Source organism: Rhinolophus ferrumequinum, chromosome 17, assembly GCF_004115265.2.
Source record: "Rhinolophus ferrumequinum isolate MPI-CBG mRhiFer1 chromosome 17, mRhiFer1_v1.p, whole genome shotgun sequence".
NCBI classification, from domain to species: Eukaryota; Metazoa; Chordata; class Mammalia; order Chiroptera; family Rhinolophidae; genus Rhinolophus; species Rhinolophus ferrumequinum.
The window spans coordinates 9,403,656-9,424,614 of record NC_046300.1 but is presented as its reverse complement, the minus strand read 5'-3'; the positions used below and the strand labels follow the sequence as shown (position 1 = coordinate 9,424,614).

At 51.1% G+C, this 20,959-nt stretch overlaps 1 protein-coding gene across 1 annotated transcript in view; it reads right to left on the bottom strand.

The window, feature by feature from the left end:
* SLC6A20 (solute carrier family 6 member 20) overlaps positions 1-20,959 on the bottom strand; it is a 34,517-nt gene that overhangs the window by 679 nt on the left and 12,879 nt on the right. Inside the window, exons 3-10 of the mRNA XM_033133078.1 lie at positions 20,208-20,299; positions 16,019-16,246; positions 12,788-12,898; positions 11,584-11,825; positions 10,393-10,555; positions 5,793-5,997; positions 3,852-4,011; positions 1,420-1,585 (exon numbers count right to left, since the gene is read on the bottom strand). Of these exons, the coding sequence (XP_032988969.1) occupies positions 1,420-1,585; positions 3,852-4,011; positions 5,793-5,997; positions 10,393-10,555; positions 11,584-11,825; positions 12,788-12,898; positions 16,019-16,246; positions 20,208-20,299 (1,367 nt within the window). The remainder of the gene's footprint in view (positions 1-1,419; positions 1,586-3,851; positions 4,012-5,792; positions 5,998-10,392; positions 10,556-11,583; positions 11,826-12,787; positions 12,899-16,018; positions 16,247-20,207; positions 20,300-20,959) is intronic.

Genomic DNA, 20,959 nt, shown 5'->3' with positions numbered 1-20,959 from the left:
TATCAGTGTTGTCCAATATGGCAGCCACCAGACAGACACAGGTGGCTACTGAGCACTTGAAATGTGGCCAGTGAGACTGAGAACTGAATTTAAAATTGTTTTTCATCTTAACGAATCTCAATAGCTGCGTGTGGCTGTTAGCTACCATATTAACAGCCAGCTGTAGTCTCTAGAGAAGTCTTGAGGGGCCTCTGGATTTGGTTGGCGGGATGATGGGTGTTTCCCTAAGTGCAAATGCATTAACACTGATGAGAAATGAGGCCAAAAAGTCAATAAATGCCATCTTTCCACTTGGGAACTATGGGACAGCTCAGTCCAGGGGAGCAGGTGTTTGCTGTCAACTGAGTCTGACTTATAAACCAAAGAGCCGCTCAAAGTGTGCGGGGGCCAGACCATGGACTATCTGTTACTTGTCCACTAGTCGTTTTGTTTTGCACTGACAAGTACAGAAATTTGGAGGAAACATGTAGAAACTGTTTTAGCAATTTGACAGCATACTCTTGTGGCTGTTGAATCTCATAGTTGGCACTTGTATTTCATATATCTTTTTCACGTTTCATTTTTCAGTAATTCATTGTTATTGCATCGTACAAAAGACTCAGTCTGCTAGGGATGGAGAAGACACCCTCATCCTCCACCACAGTGGGAGAAGCTCTCTGGGCACCACTGGTGGAACCAGATGGAGAGAGTACCTTCCAGCCTCTACTAGTCACGTGCTTGCGTGAAGTGGGGTAAGCTGGCTTTCTGGGCCCTTCGTGCACCCTCTGCACACACCACACATGTGTGCTAAAGGACAGTGCCTTCTACCCACAGGAAAAGAAATCCAAATTGGCCAAGTGTTTCCCATGCAAGTGTGTCTGTGTGAGGACAGCCAGGGCTGACCCTCAGGCCAAGTGCACTGACGCGGCTGTCCTGGCTGTTAAAGTACTGACACACTACTCTTCTGGTTGGTGGACAGCTGCTGCCCGCTGCCCCGAGTGAGCCCGTTCTGTCTCAGCCACGCCCATAGGTCCCCACAGGCCCAGGAGCCTTCTCCACCTGGGGTCAGGGGCCAGGGGCAGGGGCCATGCCCTCCAGGCTTTCTCAGCCTTTTCTAAGGAGGCCTAAGTGCACGGAGGTCAGAGGGCCTGCTGGCTGAGGAGACTTCCGGGCTGCGGGGCAGGAACCAGTGCCTTTGGGGGGCGGCTCCCAGGAGAAGGTCTACAGGGAAGTTCTGGGGGGAAACTTACTTTCTATTTACTGCAGCACATGCTGAAAAGCTCAAAGCCCAGCTCTTGGGCTGAGAATTTTTAAATACCTGGGTCATGTTTCCATGTTGTGACAAATAACCTGCCCATGCCATGTAAATAGTGCCTTAGTTTCAGAAAACGAAAGGGCTGTGCTCCCGAGTGAGCTTGGGGGCCCCGAGACCACAGGTACCTGGGAGGCATCCCAGGCTTGGTACTGCAGGGTCCCAGTGAGGATGTAGTCACTCAGGTAGAAGATCAGGAGGCTGATGATGAGCAGGGGGCTCACGCCGGCCCACATGGCCTTCCAGTACCAGTTCAGCGAGCGGCCAGTCATGGCCTGAAGGTCACTTTCAAATCTGCTTGGAAAACGGGGCAAGAAAGGCCGAATTATCCATGGTATCAGGGCAAGGGGGCGGTCCAGCTTACACAGCCCTGTCTGCTTAGGAGGACTCAGTTCTGGCACCACTGAGGTTTGAACACAACCACTGAGCCCTCTCTGATTCCTTCTGGGAAGAGGGGTGTTGGGGTGGAGAGGGGAGAAGGGCTGAGGCCTAAGTTCACCAATAGCATGGCAGTGTCCATTTTATCGTGAGCTTCAGAGGCTAATCATATATATTTAAAATATACACACAAATAAATATGGCGAATATCTTCAGCACTTTGGGAAATGCTGACCCAGCCATCTCCCCATTTTCAGAGAGGACGGGGCCAAGGCCTGGGGTTGAGACGTAACTTGCTGGAGGCACCGGGTGGTGGCCCAGCCAGGCCCAGGACCTGGGTTGGTGCCCCGCCTCCAGTCCAGGGCTTTGAAAACGTCAGGAGAGGCAGCCATGGAGGAGGTGTGGGGTGGGGAGGGTGAGACTGTGACCAGCTGCAACCACAGTCTTCCTCGTTTGAACCTGCGGCCTCTCCTGAGTTCCCACCCGACCCCATGCTGGCGCTGACCTAGTGGGACCCTGGGCGCTAGGCCTAGAAGACTCATGTGCATAATGTGAACACCTGGGATTTGCAAGACCACACAAGGCAGAAAGTGTGCTATTCTCTTGTCCCTTTACCTCCCCGGCCCTCCACTTTCCTGGACGGAGAAAGGTGGGAAAAGCTGGCTGCAGGAAAAAAGATGGCATGGCATTGTCCCTGGTTGGCCACCAGATGGCGCTGTCCCCTGAGCAAGCAGAAAGACTTCCTCCTCCTGGTCATTCCCAGATCTGGCTGCTTACAAACCCCCAGGGCACCTTCGGTTTCTCCCTCCATCACCACCACTTACCACCAGCCCCTTCCGATGGACGTGTGCCCCTCTCCAGTGGGCCCTCGGTTCTGTTCCCCTGTGCAGCCATCTTTCTTTACCCTGAAACACCCACCCTCACAGGTGACCGATCTCTCTCACTCTAGACTGGCATCTCTTAAGTGACCAGGTTGTCCCAGTTTACCCAGGACTGTGACGTCCCAGGAAATTCCCAGGTCCCGGGCAAACGGGGAGAGTTAGTCACTCTAATGCTAATGTCCCCACTCTTAGCAGCTGTGGGGGAGGAGAGGGAGAGCATGAGAAGGTGTTCCTTGGCCACAAAAGTTTTGAAAATGCTGCAAATCACAAACCCCTGTCTGAGACAATTGTCCTCAAGGCTTTCGGAAGTCTTACAGGAGAGAGGTTTGGCTTTGTTTAACTTATATCCTGAAATTATTTGGTCATGGAAATCCCTTAGCATGGCTTCCAGGGACACAAGGGGCCTGGCTCCTAGAGTGTCCCAGCTGGTCCCCCAACCTGCCTCCAAACCAGTTTGGAGGATCAGAAAATACTGTGTGTGGGGTGGGGGGTGGGAAGGGACAACTTGGCACAGCCCTTCTAGTGGGGTTCACATCTGAGCAGTGCTTCCCAAGTGTAATGTGCCTTGGACCCCTGGACATGGTGAAATGCAGGATCTGATTCAGGGGCCCGGGAGCCTGAGACCCTGCATTTCTAACAAGCTTCCCGACGCTGCTGCTCTGGGATCACCCTGGAGTAGCGCTCGGAGTGTGGGCTCTAGACTCACCTGGAGGGGAGTTCCTGGGCCCCACCTGGACCTACTTCATCAGCGCCCTGGGGGTGAGGCCCAGGGTCGTGTGAGCTGGCCCCCAGGGGGTCCTGCTGCATGCTCAGGTCTGAAAGCTGCTGTGGACCCGTGGATCTCAGCCCTGCGTCCATCACCTGGGTGATTGAAACTCTCCAGGGTGGTGCTGTGCACCAGGGCTGAGAACCTGACGTCCTGAATTGGCCACGGTTCTCTAAGGTGTGAGTTATCAACTGGACTTTGGTCAGCGTGCTTGGAAAATACTGGTGTCGGCCGATGATCAGAGCACCTAGTGCCTGGAGGCAGGACTCCCTGCCCCAGTAGCCACTGGGGTCCAGCAGGGTCAAATACCCCTTAATAAATAGCAAAAGTACAGGAAATAGGCAAACTAAGGCAGGAAGTGAGGCAGAGAATTAGGCGAGATCTGGGGGCCCATTAAAAACCCTGAAAAACACTGCCAAGCTTAAAAGAAAAAAGCGTGAGGCACGCTGAGGAGGGGTTGTTTCCTGTGGGTGTGGGCGCCCCCTCCCACCCAGCCACCCAACCGCCGTGCAGCTGGCGGCCGGGGGCCCCTCACCTCCTCAGCCCGTACACATAGCACACGGCCACCGTCTCCACCAGGACGATGAGCAGCAGGGACAGTGTGGCAGCGTAGTCGTTGAATATGTCGAACCAGTAGCTGCCGGCCTCCATGGTGAACACCATGCCGACGGCAAGGTTGATGAGGCATACCAGACCTGGAAGCACAAGGCCACCCGCTCACCTACCTGAGACCACACCTGGTCCTCCAGTGTTCTGTGGGGCAGCGCCAAGCACCCTAAGGGGACTCTGGCCGACGGGTTCTTCCGTGTGAGCTGGTAGAGTTGTCAGGGTTTGGCCTCTCTCAATGTGTATGCCGCCTGTGTGTGTGTTCGGGGAGGGGGGCAAAGGTGTCCCAAGGAGTGTCAGTAGGAGTCCCGGGTGTTAATTCATGGAACTGTCCTGCAGAGCGTATCAGCTCATTGGAAAGGAGAAAGTTGTGGGCGTCGCTGTCTGGAGGATCTCCCCAGTGCTGCTTCTCCCAACAACTCCGCTCCTGAGCTCATGGGAGATAAATCAGGGCAGGACCTTTGAGCCGTGGAGCAGCCCTTTGAGGGCTTCCTAGAGAAGACTCGTGTCCGACCAGAGGGGGTGGGGCGGGGAAGGGATGGAAGGAAAGTTTGCCCAGCTCCCACCAGGCCCCCGGCACTTGTCATGCTTTGGATCCTTAAGCCTCTGAGGCAGGTACCAGGAGCCTCCTTTCACATATGGGGAAGCCAAGGCTCAGAGATGTTGAGTCACTTTCCCGATGTCCCACAGCGTGGTGTCAGCATTCAGACACAAGCCCTCTGCCTCCAGAACCCGGGTTCTTATCCCCGTCTCCTTTGGCTGCCTCCCTTGGGCACCCCATGAGGACCTGACTCTGCAGCTTCCACCTGCCCTTTCTACGCCACACCATATGCCACCCGCCCCACCCTGAGGGGGCCGCACAAGGAGACTGGGTTAGTGTGGCCCTGAGTTAAAGGCACACACGATGCGGTTACCGGTGCAAGGAGGGCTGCTCGGTGCTAGAGGGCTCTGACAGGCTGGGCGGCTCCCGCTGTGCGGGCAGGACTTCCAGGGGATGGGCTGGGGGCTGGGTTTGACTGGGGCTCAGAGGAGGGACATCCTGGAGGTGGTGGGACGGGGTCATCAAGGGCAGCGGTGGGGTCCACAGGGTTGGAGTGGAGCAGATGGGTGGTGGAGAGACACAAGGAGAGGTATGATTGGAAAAGAAGGTTCTTTCCCTAACAACCCAAATGGCTCCCAACAGCAGAGTGCGTAGATAAATGGTGATGTACGCTTTTACGATGGATTATTACATGGACAGGGAAGGAACAGACAATTGCTAGTTGCAACACCGTGGGGGGATCTGACAGAGAATTGCAGTGGAGACGGCAGCCACAAGCGTACGTACGGTGTGATTTCCTTTATATGAACTTCAGAAACAGGGAAAAGAAACCTATAATGACAGCAGTCAGAAGAGAGGTGACTTCGGGGGTGCAGGCGTGTTGACTGGGAGGGGACTTCCTGGGAGATGCTCTGTGTCCTGACATGAGTGCTGCTTACTTGGATGGATACATAAGTGAAATCATTGAGTGTGTGCTTAAGAAATGTACACACTAAATTGTTATACCTCAATGAAAACAAACACAAAAGCAGCTTCTCTCTCAGCCTGGAGAGCTCTGGGTGCCAGGTTGGGAGTTTGACGTCTCCCCAAGGTTGGGGTGGCCACTTCACTTCCCCAGAGTGTGGGGAACCAGCTGTGTGGGGTGAATCACAGGCGCCCGGCCCCGATCGCCCGAGGCGAGGAGGAGTGAGGGCAGGACCACTGTGCGGTTGCCAGCACCCCCGTGGCCACCTAAACAAGCACATGGCCCCTGAAGCAGCTCTTCCAACTGCCCGTCCCCCCACGTCCCGCTCTCCCCGCACCCCACCTCCGCGCGGCGGGCCCACCCACCTGAGATGACCTCCTTGGGCAGGTGGCGGGAGACGAGTGTGCTGTCGGTGAGCGGGGTGAGGATGGCGGCCGTGTTGCCCAGCATGCTTCCTAGGCCGAGCATCAGGAGCATGAAGAAGTACAGCACTGACCACAGCTGGGACACCTCCATGTTCTTAATGGCCTCGGTGTAGACGATGAAAGCCAGGCCGGTGCCCTGGACAGCCTGCCCACGGCAAGAGGACACCAGTCACACCCCCCCAAACACTGGAGACTCCTTAAACACACCCACTATGCAACGTGGGGGGCCTCAGAACTGGCCGCGAGAAGCCGCATTCTGAGGTGGGCTCTCCCTGCTGCAAACCAGCCCCTCAGGCTCCACTGGGCCGCACAGAAGTGTGAGCTGTCAGGAGGCCGTGTTTGCAAAGTGTGAGGAGACATTTCAGTCAGCTTGGAAACTCAGTTCCCCTCTGCTGCTCCAACTCACATAAATTCTGGATAAAATATAGTGAGACGATGTTTGGATAATTTCTGCTTCTAATATCATGACTGACTAGGTGTCCGTGGCCTCAGTGGCTGGGAGCTGAGGTGGGATGGCGGGGCCAGAGCCGCAGGAGCAGAATGGTGGGGGGCTGGCCTGGCCAGCAGGCAGCCAGCAGGGGCAGGGTGCCCAGTGGCCAGGTCCCTGCGGTGGTAACATCCTGGTAGGGATACTAAACCATGGAAACTGAGCCTGGAACTCCTGCTTCAAGATAAACCCCCTGAGGGGGTGAAAAGGGGTCCTGGTTGGGGCGTCCCCTGGCTCCCAGCAGCAGATCAGAAACACGCCCTCTCTGGGGGAAAGCTTGCCCAATTAGGACCCACAGGACCACCCAGAGATGATTGGGCAGTGAACTTGCAAACAAATTTATAAACCTGCAAAAAGACAAGCCACGGTGAGAGAAGAGTCGGCAGAAATAAGAGAGGAGATTTAGAAAACCCTTCCCCAAGAGTGGCTGACATTGGACTCTCAGATTAAGACTATAAATAGGCCCAGTGGCACACGGGTGGCACGGTGGGGTTGTTAGCCCAGGGTGCAGACGATAAGGGGACAATTGCATGCAGAGAATTGAAAAACAATAGCAAAACCTACTGAAGTAGATCCGCTTTTTATTATTATCATGAGCCAACAATTCTCAACAGTGTCAGAAATAAAACACTCCTCGAGGACAGACTGCTCTCTCTCTTGCCCATGGACACCACCGGAAGAGCGACTTAGGATGTATTCAAAGAAACGAGATAAAATTACAGGAATAAATATATAACAAGAAACTATTAGAGTGAAAAAGCACATCTGAAAAAAAAAAGTGTCTAAAAAATTATTAAATTAAAAGGCTCAATTGAGTTAAATACCACTTGTAACTGAAGAGAGAATTAGTGAACTGGAAGATATATCCCAGGACTAAATCCATAATGAAGCAAAAAAGAAGAAGAAGAAGGTGAGAAAAAATAAAAGAAAAATTAATAGACATGTAGGGTTGATGAGAAGTTCTCTGATAGGTCTAAATGAAATTCTAAACCGAGAAAAGAGAGGAGAGGCAACGATTAAGAGGTAATACAGGGCCGGCCCGGTGGCTCAGGTGGTTGGAGCTCCGTGCTCCGAACTCCGAAGGCTGCTGGTTCGATTCCCACATGGGCCAGTGGGCTCTCAACCAAAGGTTGCCAGTTCAATTCCTCAAGTCCCTCAAGGGATGGTGGGCAGCGCCCCTGCAACTGATATTGAACACGGCGCCTTGAGCTGAGCTGCCACTGAGCTCCCGGATGGCTCAGTTGGTTAGAGCGCATCCTCTCAACCACAAGGTTGGTGGTTCAACTCCTGCAAGGGATGGTGGGCTTTGCCCCCTGCAACTAACATTGGCAACTGGACTGGAGCTGAGCTGCACCCTCCACAACTAAGATTGAAAGGACAACAACTTTTCTTGGGAAAAAAAAGTCCTGGAAGTACACACTGTTCCCCAATAAAGTCCTGTTCCCCTTCCCCAATAAAATCTTCAAAAAAAAAAAAAAAAAGAAAAAGCAGGTACTTTAAAAAAAAAAAGTAATACAAATGACTCTTCCAAAACTGATAAAATACATGAATCCACAGATCCAGGAAGCCCAACCTCATTCAATCCTAGATGAGGTAAATAAAAATACATCCAAAGATGAAGGAAAGCATAAATAAATAAATAAAATAAATCAAACACCACGTCCATGCTTAGATTGCAGAGGCCAAGACAAAGGGAAGATGGTGAAATAAATTAGATAGAAAAAACTGGAGAACTGGGTGTTTACAAAGGATAAAAGAGTATTTCAACATCAAGAATAGAAGCCAGAATCACAAGGCAATTATCTTCAAAATATTGGGAGAAAATAACTGTTAATTTGAAATTTTCTACTTAGGGGAAAACGGTCTTTAAAAATTGGGGGCCAAACATAGACATTTACATACAAATAAAACCTGAGAACATTTATCATCAAGAAACCTGCTGTAAAGGAATGCATTTTGAGGGAGAAGAAACAAAAACAAAAAATACAAGACAGCTGGGATGCAAGAAAGAATAGTGAATAAATAAAATGGCAAATGTGAAGGTAAACACACTATGTATAAAATAACAGTAGCATCCAACTTATGGGTTTAAAAAAGATAGAACTGGACAAAATGGTATTTAGAACAGGAGGGATGAGTTGAAATTGTTCTGAAGTCCTCATACAGGTTGGGAAGGAAATCAAGATACTGTTTAACTTTATATTTTGTTAAGTTAAATATACATAGGAAATTTCAAGAAGAGAAATAGAGTATATAAATTCCAAACAGTAGAGAACAGCATGTAATGGGGGGGGGAAACACAATAGGAAAAAGAACAGTCTAAATAAATCAATAACCACATAATTCTTGGACACTGAGCCAAGCTTAAAAAAGCAAGCAAGACTCCCAACAAAGAGGACATTTGAAATGAGAGCAGTGAACAGGAGCTGAAGCCCAACAGCCTCCTGGGGCATCTGAATGGGATCTAAGCCCGAAAGGCTGGGGTTGGGGACGGGGGCCCTGATGTCTGCCCCAGGGAGGGAGGGTCATGCACAGGTGAGTGGAAGCAGGGAGCCAGGAGGAACACAGTGGCCTCATCCTCGAAATGATCTAGAACGACTCCACCCGTGAAACAACGTGCCCCCAAACTCCAAGGTAGCTTGCTCGTAACCAGAACTATGAGCCTTCACTACTCCCTGTGCTTGTAAAATATTCTCTAGAGACACTCTTTAGAAGTTGTCTCTAGACGTATTAAATATAAGAATTAGACAAATATGCCCACTCTAACTCTCATTGCTACTTCTAATGCACTGGAAGCCCTAGCAAATGCAATAAGAGGAAAAAGGGAATGAGATAAGGATTGAAAAGAAAAATGCAAAATTATACCTGCAGGTGATATAAGAATTTACATAGAAAACTGAAGCAAATATATAGACATATGAGAATAAGATAATTCATCAAGCTTGCCAAGATCAACATACAAAAACCTTTAGCTCTTTTGCAAAATAATAATAATAATAATAATAATAATAATAATAATAATAATAATAGAACCAGGAAATAAAGACAATTCACAATAGCAACAAAACAGTAAGGTACCTAGATGAAAAGCTAATGAAAATGTACCAAGATTTTCATAGGGAAAATTAGTTGAAGAATATAAAAGAAGACCTGAATGAATGATGAAATTAAAGCACATTCCTGAATCAAAAGTCACAAAAAGTCCTAAATCAAAAAATATTAATTCTCCTCGATCTACATTATAAAAATCAATGCAATTCTAATAAAAATTCCTAAAGGGATATTTTCCCTCAGTGGAACTCGTCAGTCACCCTAAAATTAATGTGAAAAAAATAAAGATCCCTGCATAGTAAAGATAATTCAGTAAAATATAAATAAGGGTGATTTAGTAGCAAAAAAAATTTTTAAAGCCAAATGTCTATTAGTAAAGGAATGGATAAATAAATTGTGGTAAATTTTGGAATAAAATTCAGCACTTAAAAGAAACGAGCAAGATTCCACATGTAGCATTATGGACAGATCTCAAAAAAAAAAAAAAGAATATTGAGGAGAAAGCTATCTCCCAGGACCACTTATTTTCATATAAAAATCACCAGCAAAACAGTAATGTTATTTAAGAATATACATGGGTAATAAATATGTCAAAATGAAGGTTCTTGCCTCTGGTGAGCAAGGAAAATTTGGGGCCAGTAAAAAAGGGGATTTTAACTTTGACCCTGAAATGTTCTTTTCTTTCACATAAAAAAAACCCCTGAGCCCCAAATGACAAAATGTTTATAATTGTTTACAAATGTTTGCAAATGACAAATGTTGACATTCAGGATGGTAGCTAGATGGGTGCTTGTTTTATATTATTCTTTGTACTTGCCTGTCTTTTTAAAATTGCAAAAGAGAAAAGGAAAAGGAAGAAACGACATGGAGAACCCAAAGGAACTTGCTAATAACTAGGGTTATAATCACTGCACCCCAGGACAATGGTGGGGAAGTCTCCCTTCTCCTCTAAGAGGAGTGGGGAAGAGAACTCCGTCTTCCGGGAGCTTGCCAGCACCTTACCGTGTCCAGCTCGGACTCCAAGCTGCAGTTTTTAATCTGCGGGAGCACCTCGCTGTATCGACTGGGGTAGGCAGATGCTAGGTAGCCTTTCACCTGCTCCAGGTTGCTGGCTGTCAAAAAGCCATCTTCAAGGTCAAAAGAATTGGTCAGCAGCAGAATCACCCTGCAGAGGAGAGCACCAGATTGACCTTCACTGATCAGAAAGGCCACAGTCCCTAAACCCTCCTGGAAGGTTGGCGCCAGGCTGCCCTGTCCCTGCCTCTTCTTTTCTGATTAGGTGAGATCCTCAACAAAGGGAATCTGTTGACTGGTGACCTTTGATAAGGCAGGGTATTTTGAAGCTTTGAAGAAGCCTCGAATAGGAACAGAGGTGACAAGAGGGACCCCACCCCCACCTACCCCCAACCCCCACCTAGGCTATTTTAACCTCCGGACCAGCGTTGTCCGATAAAACTCGTGTGATGGAGACATCCCACATCTGCTGTCCAACATGGTATCCGCAAGTCACATGTGGCAGCTAAGGAACCGAGTTAAATTAACTCACATGAAAATAAAATAAATTCAACCCCAAATCTAAATTAAGTATAATGTAAATCAATTTATATTGAACGCAAATGGATTTAAATAAAGTATGAACGGATTTGAATACACTGCAAATTAATTTAAATATAATGTAAATTAATTTAAATAAAATGTAGATCAATTTAAATAAACTGTCATTTAAATTTGTAAACAACCCCTTGTTGCTCTAGTGACTACTGTACTGGACAGCGTACCTTCTGGATACCGTTTCTTGTATTTTGGGTCCAGGGACAACAGAAAGTAGATTCTGTAATCTCCATGGCTCAGTGAGCGAGTTCTTGGTTGTGTTTGAGGCGGGTTGATGGGGCAGAAGAAACTAAGGTTTGTTTGTTGAATGTCCTGTTGTGGTAAGTGCTTTAAATACACAAAACTGCCCTCATCCCTTCCAGCAAACACTGACTTGACACAGGCCCGCCAACTACTGGTGGCGGTGAAGGGGAGCCCGGATTTGAACCCTGCACTGAGGCCTGCAAAGCCGGTGCCCTGTGCCCCACGGCCCTGGACTTCTCGGGGTCCACCTCTTCCCAGGAGCCCCTTCAGCTCGGAGCTTTGGAGGCTCACCTCCCTCTCCCAGCCAGGTCTGGGGCCCACTGGGCAGCCCAGGCTTACTTGTTCAAGCAGCTTTCGTAGTTGAAGGTGGCCTTGAAGCCGTAGATGGAGAAGGTCACGATGCTGGCGAATATGGAGGTGGAGCTGTTGATGAGGGACACGATGATGGCGTGCTTCTGGCAGTTGCTGGAGGGCTCGTTGTAGCTGGCGAAGGCGATGAGGCTGCCGAAGCCCAGGCCGAGCGAGAAGAAGATCTGGGTGGCTGCGTTGATCCAGGCCTTGGGGTTGGCCAGCTGCTCCAGCTGGAGAGCCAGCAGGGACAGGGCTGATGAACCCCGGGGGGACCCCAAACTCTCAGACCAGCAGAGGGGGGGAGGGAGGCGTAGGGAGCGGGAGGAACTTGCCTCTGGCACAGGGACAGCCAGGGGCAGGCCTGGGGCTGGAGCCCAGCTCTCCAGCCCCCTCTGGGATCCTGTCCATTCCTCAGCAGATGGAAGACAGTCCTCCTGTCACACCCTCCATAGCTCCTTACCCACAGGAAAAGTGCGGGGTACAATCACTTAACACTGAATGGAGCCCCTGATGCATGCTCCAGGCACTGCATGGTCTGGGCCTCCAGCCTGGCGGTGGAGGTCTAGGTCTGGGGTGAATCCCAGCACCGACATTAGGGGCCATTTGGAATGCGGTGGGGGGCATTTTCTGGGGGGCGGGGCGTGCTGCCACAGTCATTTTGTTTCCAGAGCCAGATTTGCTAAATGAAGAACTTGTCCTGCTCCCAAGGCAATAGTGCCCCCCAAAACACACACATTGAGGAGTACTGGCTGTGGAGAGCCTAGGCAGTGGGTGCGGAGGAGAGGGATCAAGGAAAACCCTGCAGAGTGTGGATTTGCCCCTGTAGAAAAGGGGGTGCACGGAAGTGGTAAGCAGGAGTGTGAGATGGTCGGAATGATCTCATGGTAGATAATGTAGTTCACAGGCTGGAATGAGGGGTTGGGGGTTAGACTGGGGGGCTAAGGGGCAGTGAGGACGACGAGGAGGAGTGGACAAAAGATGCAACACCCCAGAATTCACAGGGCTCGGGGACTGCCTGGCTGAGCAGTTGGCCCCGCGCCCATAGGTAATCCACACCCCTCCCACAGCCTGGAGGGCTCATGCCAACCCCACGGGTACCTGACAGCTTTCACCCACTTTCCATCTTCCCCTCTCTCCACCCATCCTGGAAGAATAGGGGTGCCCTCAGGGCTTCCTTCCCTCGAGCCCGTACCTTAGGAGTGAACATGTACACCAGGCCATTGGTGGCTCCGTGGAGTGTGAGGCCCCTGACCAGGTAAATGATGAGCACACAGTAGGGCAGCGACGCAGTGAAATATACCACCTGTGGGCACCAGAGGGCAGAGTCAGCCTGCTGGAAATGTGGTGACCAGAGGGCCGCTTTTGCCCAGGACGGACCCACCATCCTCATGAAACACCATCCTGTCCCGGGTGTTCAGGCGACTGATAGCTGGAAAGGCATCGAGATTCTCGGTCAGGTGTAGGTTCTGAGTTTGGGCTGAGAAACGGTGGTGGGAGGCGGGTGCCCATGTCTGTAACCACCAGGAAATCTCCGGTTCAGTAAAGAGGAAAGCAGGTACGGAGGCCGCTGCCCTCCAGCCTCCCTTCAACCTGACCTCATTCCAGAAAAGATTTGGGGCAGCCCACAGACATATATCTATCACATGAACGTGTTTAAATCGCTAGAAAAGAAATCGGTTAAAAAGAAAATGTGGGCAACCCGGTGAGATGAGCGCAGAGGAAGAGGCAGCCCGCAGAGTATGTGTGTGTGACGCTCAGCCCCGTCCCTGAGCCCAACTCATCTCTGAGTTTCCTAGTGGCCTAAGCAAAGCAGGAAGCACAATCGCTTACAAGGCTTACATTGTCTCTAAAAAGAAAAAAGTCAGGGGCTTCGAGGAAGGACAGAGTTTCCAGAACTGGGGCCTGAGGGAAGCTTGGCCGTGAGTGCTCATGAAGGAAAAGCCGTGATGTTTGCTGTGGGGACAATGTCCCCGTAATAAATAAAACAGAAATGCAGTGATCTGATTTTTATAAAAGTTCTCACTTCCATGGGCTTTAAAATTGCACATACATGGAATTTTTTTGTCAACCAAATCTTTTCCTGCGGACACGCATCACAAGTTCAACGACAGTTTATCTTTGGGTTTCATGGTGGCTTTGGCATTGCCTCTCATATTCTGGGTAATTCTAACTTTTACAAAGCCTGAACAGGGAGACCTTAGAGTGCAGTATGCCCGTCCAGGACTAGAATTTCTTCTGTATACCAACTCGTATGTGCACCAGAGCTGTTTACATAAAGCAAAGAAATATTTTGCAGATGGCTTTTTCTTTTTCCTTTTGTGAAAGCAATTTCCTTAAAGTGTAGGTCCTCCTGTGAGAAATATAGTTGGTGACCCATGTTTGATGGGCTTGAATTGCACACATTCTTAATGAGGCATGGCGCCACCTTCCCATGAATCTCCAAGGCCTCCAGAGTGGCGCTCTGTGCCCCCTCACACTGGGGTCAGCTGGCAGAAGTGGGTGTGTCTTTTATCATTGATTCTTAAGTGAGTTCACTGTAACTCAAGAGGAGTAATAAATCCACCTGAAATTATGGGAAAATAAATCCGGTGCGAGATGGAGATGAATTAAGTGGAAAGAGAGGGCATCTGGCCAGTGAGCTGAAGGAAATCAAAGGGCAACAGGGGAAGGGTGGCCAATGTCCTTAACCAGCAAACACTTAGCGGACACTTAGGGCAAGCCCTTAGAATTTCCCTCATTCCCCTCAGGTGAATACACTTCCCAGAAGGCTCTTTGGAGTCTTGACAAGGGTGGCTAACTTTTCCTCGCTCGGGAAAGCTGGCAGGATTGCTGGACACGTGATACAGCCTAAACTATTGGGAGAAACCATTTTTGACCAATCTGCAAAGACTTGGAGGAAAAGAAGGTGATTCCAGAGAGGAGGCCTGGAAATGGTGCACCACCATTAACAATATTAATCCCCATAAATAGAGCTATGGGGTCCTTCTGTCATGGAGAGGGTGCGGTTAAGCAGAGGCAATAGACATTTAGAATAAGTTTTCATGGCATGACATGGCTTCATTTAACACATTTGGAAATGATCTGGAAAATGGCCTCATTACATCTCCGAGTTTGCAGATGTTGCCCTCAGATCTTTTGGGTCACATTCACAAAAATTTGGCAAAGACAAACTGCAAAAACACTTTTTATGAGTGTAAATATCAGCCAAGCTTCAGGATGGGACAGAGTGAGATTCTGTAGACTCTAAGCTCATCCAGAGAATATTTACTGGTCCCTAAGCTCGGTCATGGGATAGAGTGCTGTTGGGTCTAAGATACTGGATGTCACAGGCTCTTGGAAACCAACAGAAAATGTCCTACCATGCATGGTACTGGGGTCGTCACAGGGTACCTAAAATACTGTGGGTGGTTCTGGTCTTGATGCCTCAGGAAAGACATGGGTTGACGGAGGCAACTCGGGTGGTCAAGAGGGGGCAGATGGGTGGACTCTTAGGACCTTCAGAAGGAAAGAGCTGGAATTAAGTCACGAAAGACGCGGAGAGAGCACACAGGAGGGGCTCACCAAACCAAGATGCTAGGGAGGCTTTGGGGGTAAAGCTGGGTCTGTCTCACGAGGTGGTGCCCTTGGGCAGGTCACTGTACCTGTCTAAGCCTCAGGTGAGTAGGATACGAAATCTACCACGAAGGACTGTTGCAAGATTGAAACACTGGGCACACCCAACCTGCTGAAGCTTGAGAAAGATGGCGGGTGAAGGAAACACTCAAAGAAAAACTTCCACAAAGGAACATCTCAGCCCCAGCAGGAGTGCAAATCTGGGGATGCACCCCGGAGAAAAGGTTTATAAATCGAGCCCGACAGCTCTGTTGGCTCATTGAAAGCAGCTGAGAGCAAAGGTTCTCAAACTGGGCTGCACGTTAGAAGCACCTGGGGAGCTTTTCCATTCCCAATGCTCAGGTTGTAGCCCACACTCATTTCTCCAGAACCTTTGGGGGTAGGACTGAGGTGGTAGAGTTGCAAAAGCTCTCCAGGTGAGACCAATGTGCAGGTAAGTTTGACAGCAGGCGGCTAAGGTGCCTCGGGGACATCTCCAATTATTTAAGGTTTTTAAAGGAGAGGACACTCACTGTCTAGTTGCTTGGTACCATGTGGGCAGTTTGGATTTGGGGATGGTGGGGACAGAGATGCTTGTCTTTTTAAGGTAGAGGAGAAGTCCTTGTTTCCAGATTTAGGGCTGCAACGTCAAGACCCTCTGGCGATCTTTATAGTCACCTAGTAGGTGATTTGTACCAGCACACCGTCTGGCACAGCTTCGGCCGCTCAACTGCAGAAGGCAGCCTCTGGGCACGGCTCAGGGAGGGAGGCTGCTGCCCACCCTCCTGCCCGCCTGCCCCCAGCGCCGGCCGCTCATGCTTTTCCATCCTACCTTGCCGGTTGACGCGGTGCCCCGTAGGATGCACAGGTACACCACGAGCCAGGCCAGGATGAGGCACAGCGCGGGCTCCCATTGCACGCCCCCGCTGTCCTGGATGGATGGCGAGATGTTGAGGGTTTTCCTGTACCAGAAGTACTGTGTTGTCGAAGCCTTCTCACACTCCTCATCATAGCCCGTGCGGTTGCTGTTCAGTGGGCAGACAGACCACGGCAGGGGGTCCTTGGGATCAACACAATCATTACACAGAGAGCTGAGGGCTGAGGCCAAAGGTCAGGGTGGGGAGGATGCGAGGTGGCCCTGATAGGGGGCTCTTGGACAGAAGGTGCTGGTCCCCAAAAGGCAGGCAGCTGGAGCTTCTGAAGGCAGACAGTGGATCAGAGGGTTTGTCAGGGGCACAGGTGGGGCTTAGGAGTGGGTGAGGGGGCTCCACACACCTTGCAATCCTACTGGCACTGGTTGAGGACCACCAAAGTCGACTGTAGGTCTGAGAGACTCAATATACAAACGGACAACGTCCAGACCACCTATTGCAACAGAACTCAGACCCACAACCTCTGCAGTAACCAGCCCAGGGATTCCAACCACAAGGTCTGCAGCAATAGGCCCACAACTGTCAGGATTTGGCCACGGCCTGCAGCTTCTCTAACTTGTGTTTCCTCCAGCTCAGGACCAACTGCAGAAGGCCAGATGCACTCCCCCAACCAATCACATAGAGAGCCCACCTCTAGCTGCCACAGCCTCCAATCAGGGCGCTCCTGAAGCCCTCCCTTCTCTTCACGCACATGCTTTCTCACACCTCTGCCTGGCTCACAGTCTCCACCTGTGCAAATGATCACAAGCTGTGAATACACAGCCTCTGCCTTTCTCATGTGAGCGGTCTTCCTTTATTTCCACAAGTCCCTAGCAAGTCCTGGCATGAGTGAGACTTGGGGCCTGCCCTCACGAACGGGTGATGGAGACAGGTGCTTCCTACGATGGAGACTGGGTTTCGGGAGTTAGAGAGGCACGAGGTTCAGCTTCCCTGTAGCCATCTCGTACATCTAAGACAGCGAGAGCCTGGTGCTGGTGACTTCTTAGAGCCTGATGCAGTTCCACTCCTGCACTGTGTAGACAGAGCCAGGAAGAACCTCTTCTGCTTCCGCTGGTTTGAACCGGGTTCTCTGTCACTTAGGAACAGAAGTGCCGGAACAATGAACGTGGCCCAGACTCGAGTGTTAAATGGAGGTACTGAGCTGAGGGGCATGGTGGTGGATTTAATTCTGGCTTGAGGAGGGCCGTTAGGGGTCCCATCTCTGCTCTGCCAAGACCAGCCCCACGTCCATCATTTTTGTGTGTAGTTTGGTTCTATCAACTCAGATTTCATGTGACAAAAACTCTCCACTAACAGAAGAAGTCTGACCCCTTTGGGTTCAATCCCCATATTTCACAGGAAAGAGAACTAAGGCCCAACAATGTTACCTGGTGGGCTGTGGCCACTCTGCCAGCGAGAAGCTGGCACCTGGGGGTATACACGTGGAAAGAGCTCAAGACCTGTGTTGGTAGGACCCCTGGCAAGAACCGGGGGTCCCTCCCCCATAGGACTGTGGCCACTGGTTTCTAGCTTTGACTCCGAATGTATCCAAAGATGGCCCCCAATAATTCCTCCCCTGGAGAGATGGCATCTATTGTCCCGACCCGGGAATCTGGGCTGGCTCGAGCCTTTCTGTGACCAACAGAATGCGGTGAAATGATGCAGTGTGACTTCCCAGCTTAGGCCTTCTGAGGCTTCACAGCTGCTCTTTTCACCTCTAGGAAACCAGCTCTCGTGTCAATACACTTGGGCGACTGCTGAGCCATGAGGCTCAGGGAGACAGAAGCCATGTGGAGGGGACCGAGGTGCCTGGCCCATCAGGTGGGAGGGTCCCTGGTGGACCTGACGCCCAGTGGAGCTACCCAGCCTGCATGGGACTGACTGGTTCGTTCCCAGGACTGTGGCTAATGCCGGCTCAGCCCGGCCTGCTTACTAACCTCGGCACGACTGCATTCCCTGTGGGAAGTGGGCTTGGGAGGCTTTAAAAACTACGATGCAAAAAAACCCAAAAAACAAAAAACAACCAAAAAAAACTACGATGCCCAGGCTGCACCTCTGGTGAGTTTCACTGGTCTGGGGTCAGGCCTGGGCATGAGAGGTTTGAAAGCTCAGGTGATCCCAGCATGCACAGGGTGAAGAGCCTTAGGGTACATAAGAAGGGGTTAAATGGACCAGTTCCCAGCCCCTACCTTCTCCCTCTGAATCAGAGGGTCTGGCTGGAACCCCTGCATCTGCAGTTGTAACAGCACCCGCCTCTCCCACCCCCTGCCCCCCCCCCCCCGCCAGGCTCCTGCTGGGAAAAGCTGGACATGAGGCTGGAGAGCCCAGCCCGGCAGTGGGATGGATGAGAGGGCAGACCCTCAGCCAGGATGTCTGCATCCAGTCTCACAGCTCCTCAGCTCCCCTCTGCCTCGACGACCCAGTGCTCTCAGTGCCAGAGCTGGGGTGATGATTACATCAGGGAATTCTAACGTGCTTAAGACTATGCCTGGCCCATGACACGTGTTACGTGAATGTCTGTGTTACTGCCGTTATTATGTGACCATGGAGGAGGGCTCCAAAGCAGAGGGACTGAGGGGGACGGCCACGGATCTGGGGAGCATGGAATCAATGAATAGTCAAGTGATTTTTCAGGAATTGCAGGTCCTCACACTTCTGAGGGTTAGAAAAAGGTGACTCCTTTCTTGAGACACTTTATTTTACCTTTGGAAGATGGTCAAATTATTCTGATTTTGTTAGAACAGGACACGTTTTCCCACCTTTGGAAAATTGTCTAAGTAAGTATACAGACCTAGAAAGCCCAAAATATGTATGGCAACCACGTGGTTGGAGTGATGTTGTACAGTGTACAACCTGCCCAACTATATATACCTGACAGCCCGGCACAGAGGAGAACTGGTCACCAGGCTGGAAGTAAGAGGAGCTGCCCTGTTTCTACCCAGAAGGTGGGGAGAGGCAGGGTGTGGCCGGTCTTCACGGAACTCCAGGCTGAGTCAGGAAGAGGACGAGGGGCTGCAGCTAAGCTCAGGGCGGAATCCTTCCTGTCAGGAAGGTACACAGGGCATTTTCCAATGGGGCGATCTGGGTAGGGCTCATTGGGTGGCTAGAGTGAGTGTAGACACCAAGTCCTGATTATTGAGGTCATTCACCCAAGCGTTCCTTGGGGCCCCACAAATTGGGGTGAGTCCACCGTCCACGGCCAGCCCTAGGACCTTGGGGACAAGGTCTGTCCTGTGAAGGCCTGGCTCAGAGGCAAAGTGTGAGGTATCTGCCCAGTTAGCTCCTGTCTCCACCCTTCTCTTCCCATCTGGGAAGAGGCTGAGATGGAGAAGGCAGCTGGAAGCAAGTGGGCAGAGTGGGGAGTGGGGTCCTGCAAGTAAAAAAATGAATGTGGGAAGTGGAGGGGGAAACTCCTCTTGGCTTGGAAACAAAGACCACCTCTCAGTGAGGAATTAGGGTTCTCTCTTCTCTACAATTTTCAGCCCCTTCCACATTTTCTACAATGAGCCTCAGCTATGGTTATAATCAGAAATGCATGTTTAAAATGTTTATCTTTGGGAATAGCCCCTATTGTGTTACAGGCGTGACAACATTTTTCTAGAAGAACTTTTTGTCTGAAGGGAAAAGGAGGGGCTCAGCCTGGAGTCAGAAACCTGGAAGGACAAGTGATCGGAGGCAGGAAGGGGGGGAGGGGGACGAGGGGACCGACAGGAGGAGGAGGAAGGGTTACTGTCTTGCTAGGTGGGTGGAATCCCTCCCCAGGGGCTCTCTCCACAGATTTCCCCGGGCCCACTAGCAGTGGTTCTTACTATTTTTGAAGTCACATCCTTCAGAGAACCTGATGAGAGTGGTGTCCCTGCTCCCCAGAAATGTGCGTAGAGGCACGCACACAAACACACATGCACAATCTGGCTTACAATTGCAGGGTCCATGGAGCCCAGGTTCAGAAGCCCTCTGCGTGGTTTGGGGTGCTTGGTCTCCCCCAGCCCTTTGCATTATTTCCTGGCTCCCCCTGAGGCGGCCGCCCCCAACCTCCCGCCTGTCCCAGGTGGGGGCCCTGCTCTCTTCTCCCTTTCCTGCTCCCACCCTGCTCTGGCACAGCCAGCTCACCTGGAAGGAGTGGAAGAGGTACCAGAAGGCCCAGGCGTTGATGACATTGTAGTACATGGACAGGAAGAAGGAGACTACCACGCTGGCGACACCTGTGCCGAGGCAAAAGGCGCTGAGGATGCCCTGCCCTGCCCGCCCGGACGAGGCAGCAGGGGCCCTACCCGGTGTGCCCCAGGACACCCCCGCAGTGACCGCCCTGGGCTGGCAAAACCTCCGTCAGCAGGTGTGTGAGAGGGTTAACCATGACCAGGTCCTGGCGAGAACTTTCTAAGGGTTAGTCTCTTCGCTCTCCTCTCTCCCCATTTTCTGGGACTGGAGGCTGATGACATTTTTTTGAGATCTAAGTGCCAGCTGCTGTGTGCTAAGTACTTTATGTGCCTTTACAACAATGTTGTAAAGTGGGTGTCATGATGCCCCCTGCACAGAGGAGAGAGCTGAGGCACAGAGCTTGCCCGAGACCCCCAGGTAGGAAGTGGCAGAACTAGGATGGAAACCTAATATGAGAACCTAATTCAGAGAACCTGAGGAGAGTGGTGGCAGGCGGGACCCGGACGCCAGACATTACGGTTGCTCCCGCCTTGGCTTCTCTGAAGTTAGGCAGGGAGCAGAGGTGTGAGGACGTGTGTCAGGACTGCAGGGGACAGGAGGGAGGCTGTGCCCCACCTGGTCAGGCCTGCACGGAACCCAGGGTGGGCCCGGAGCAGGGATGGCCAACAGTGGTGCTCTGGAGCTGGCCATGCGGGCCCCGAGCC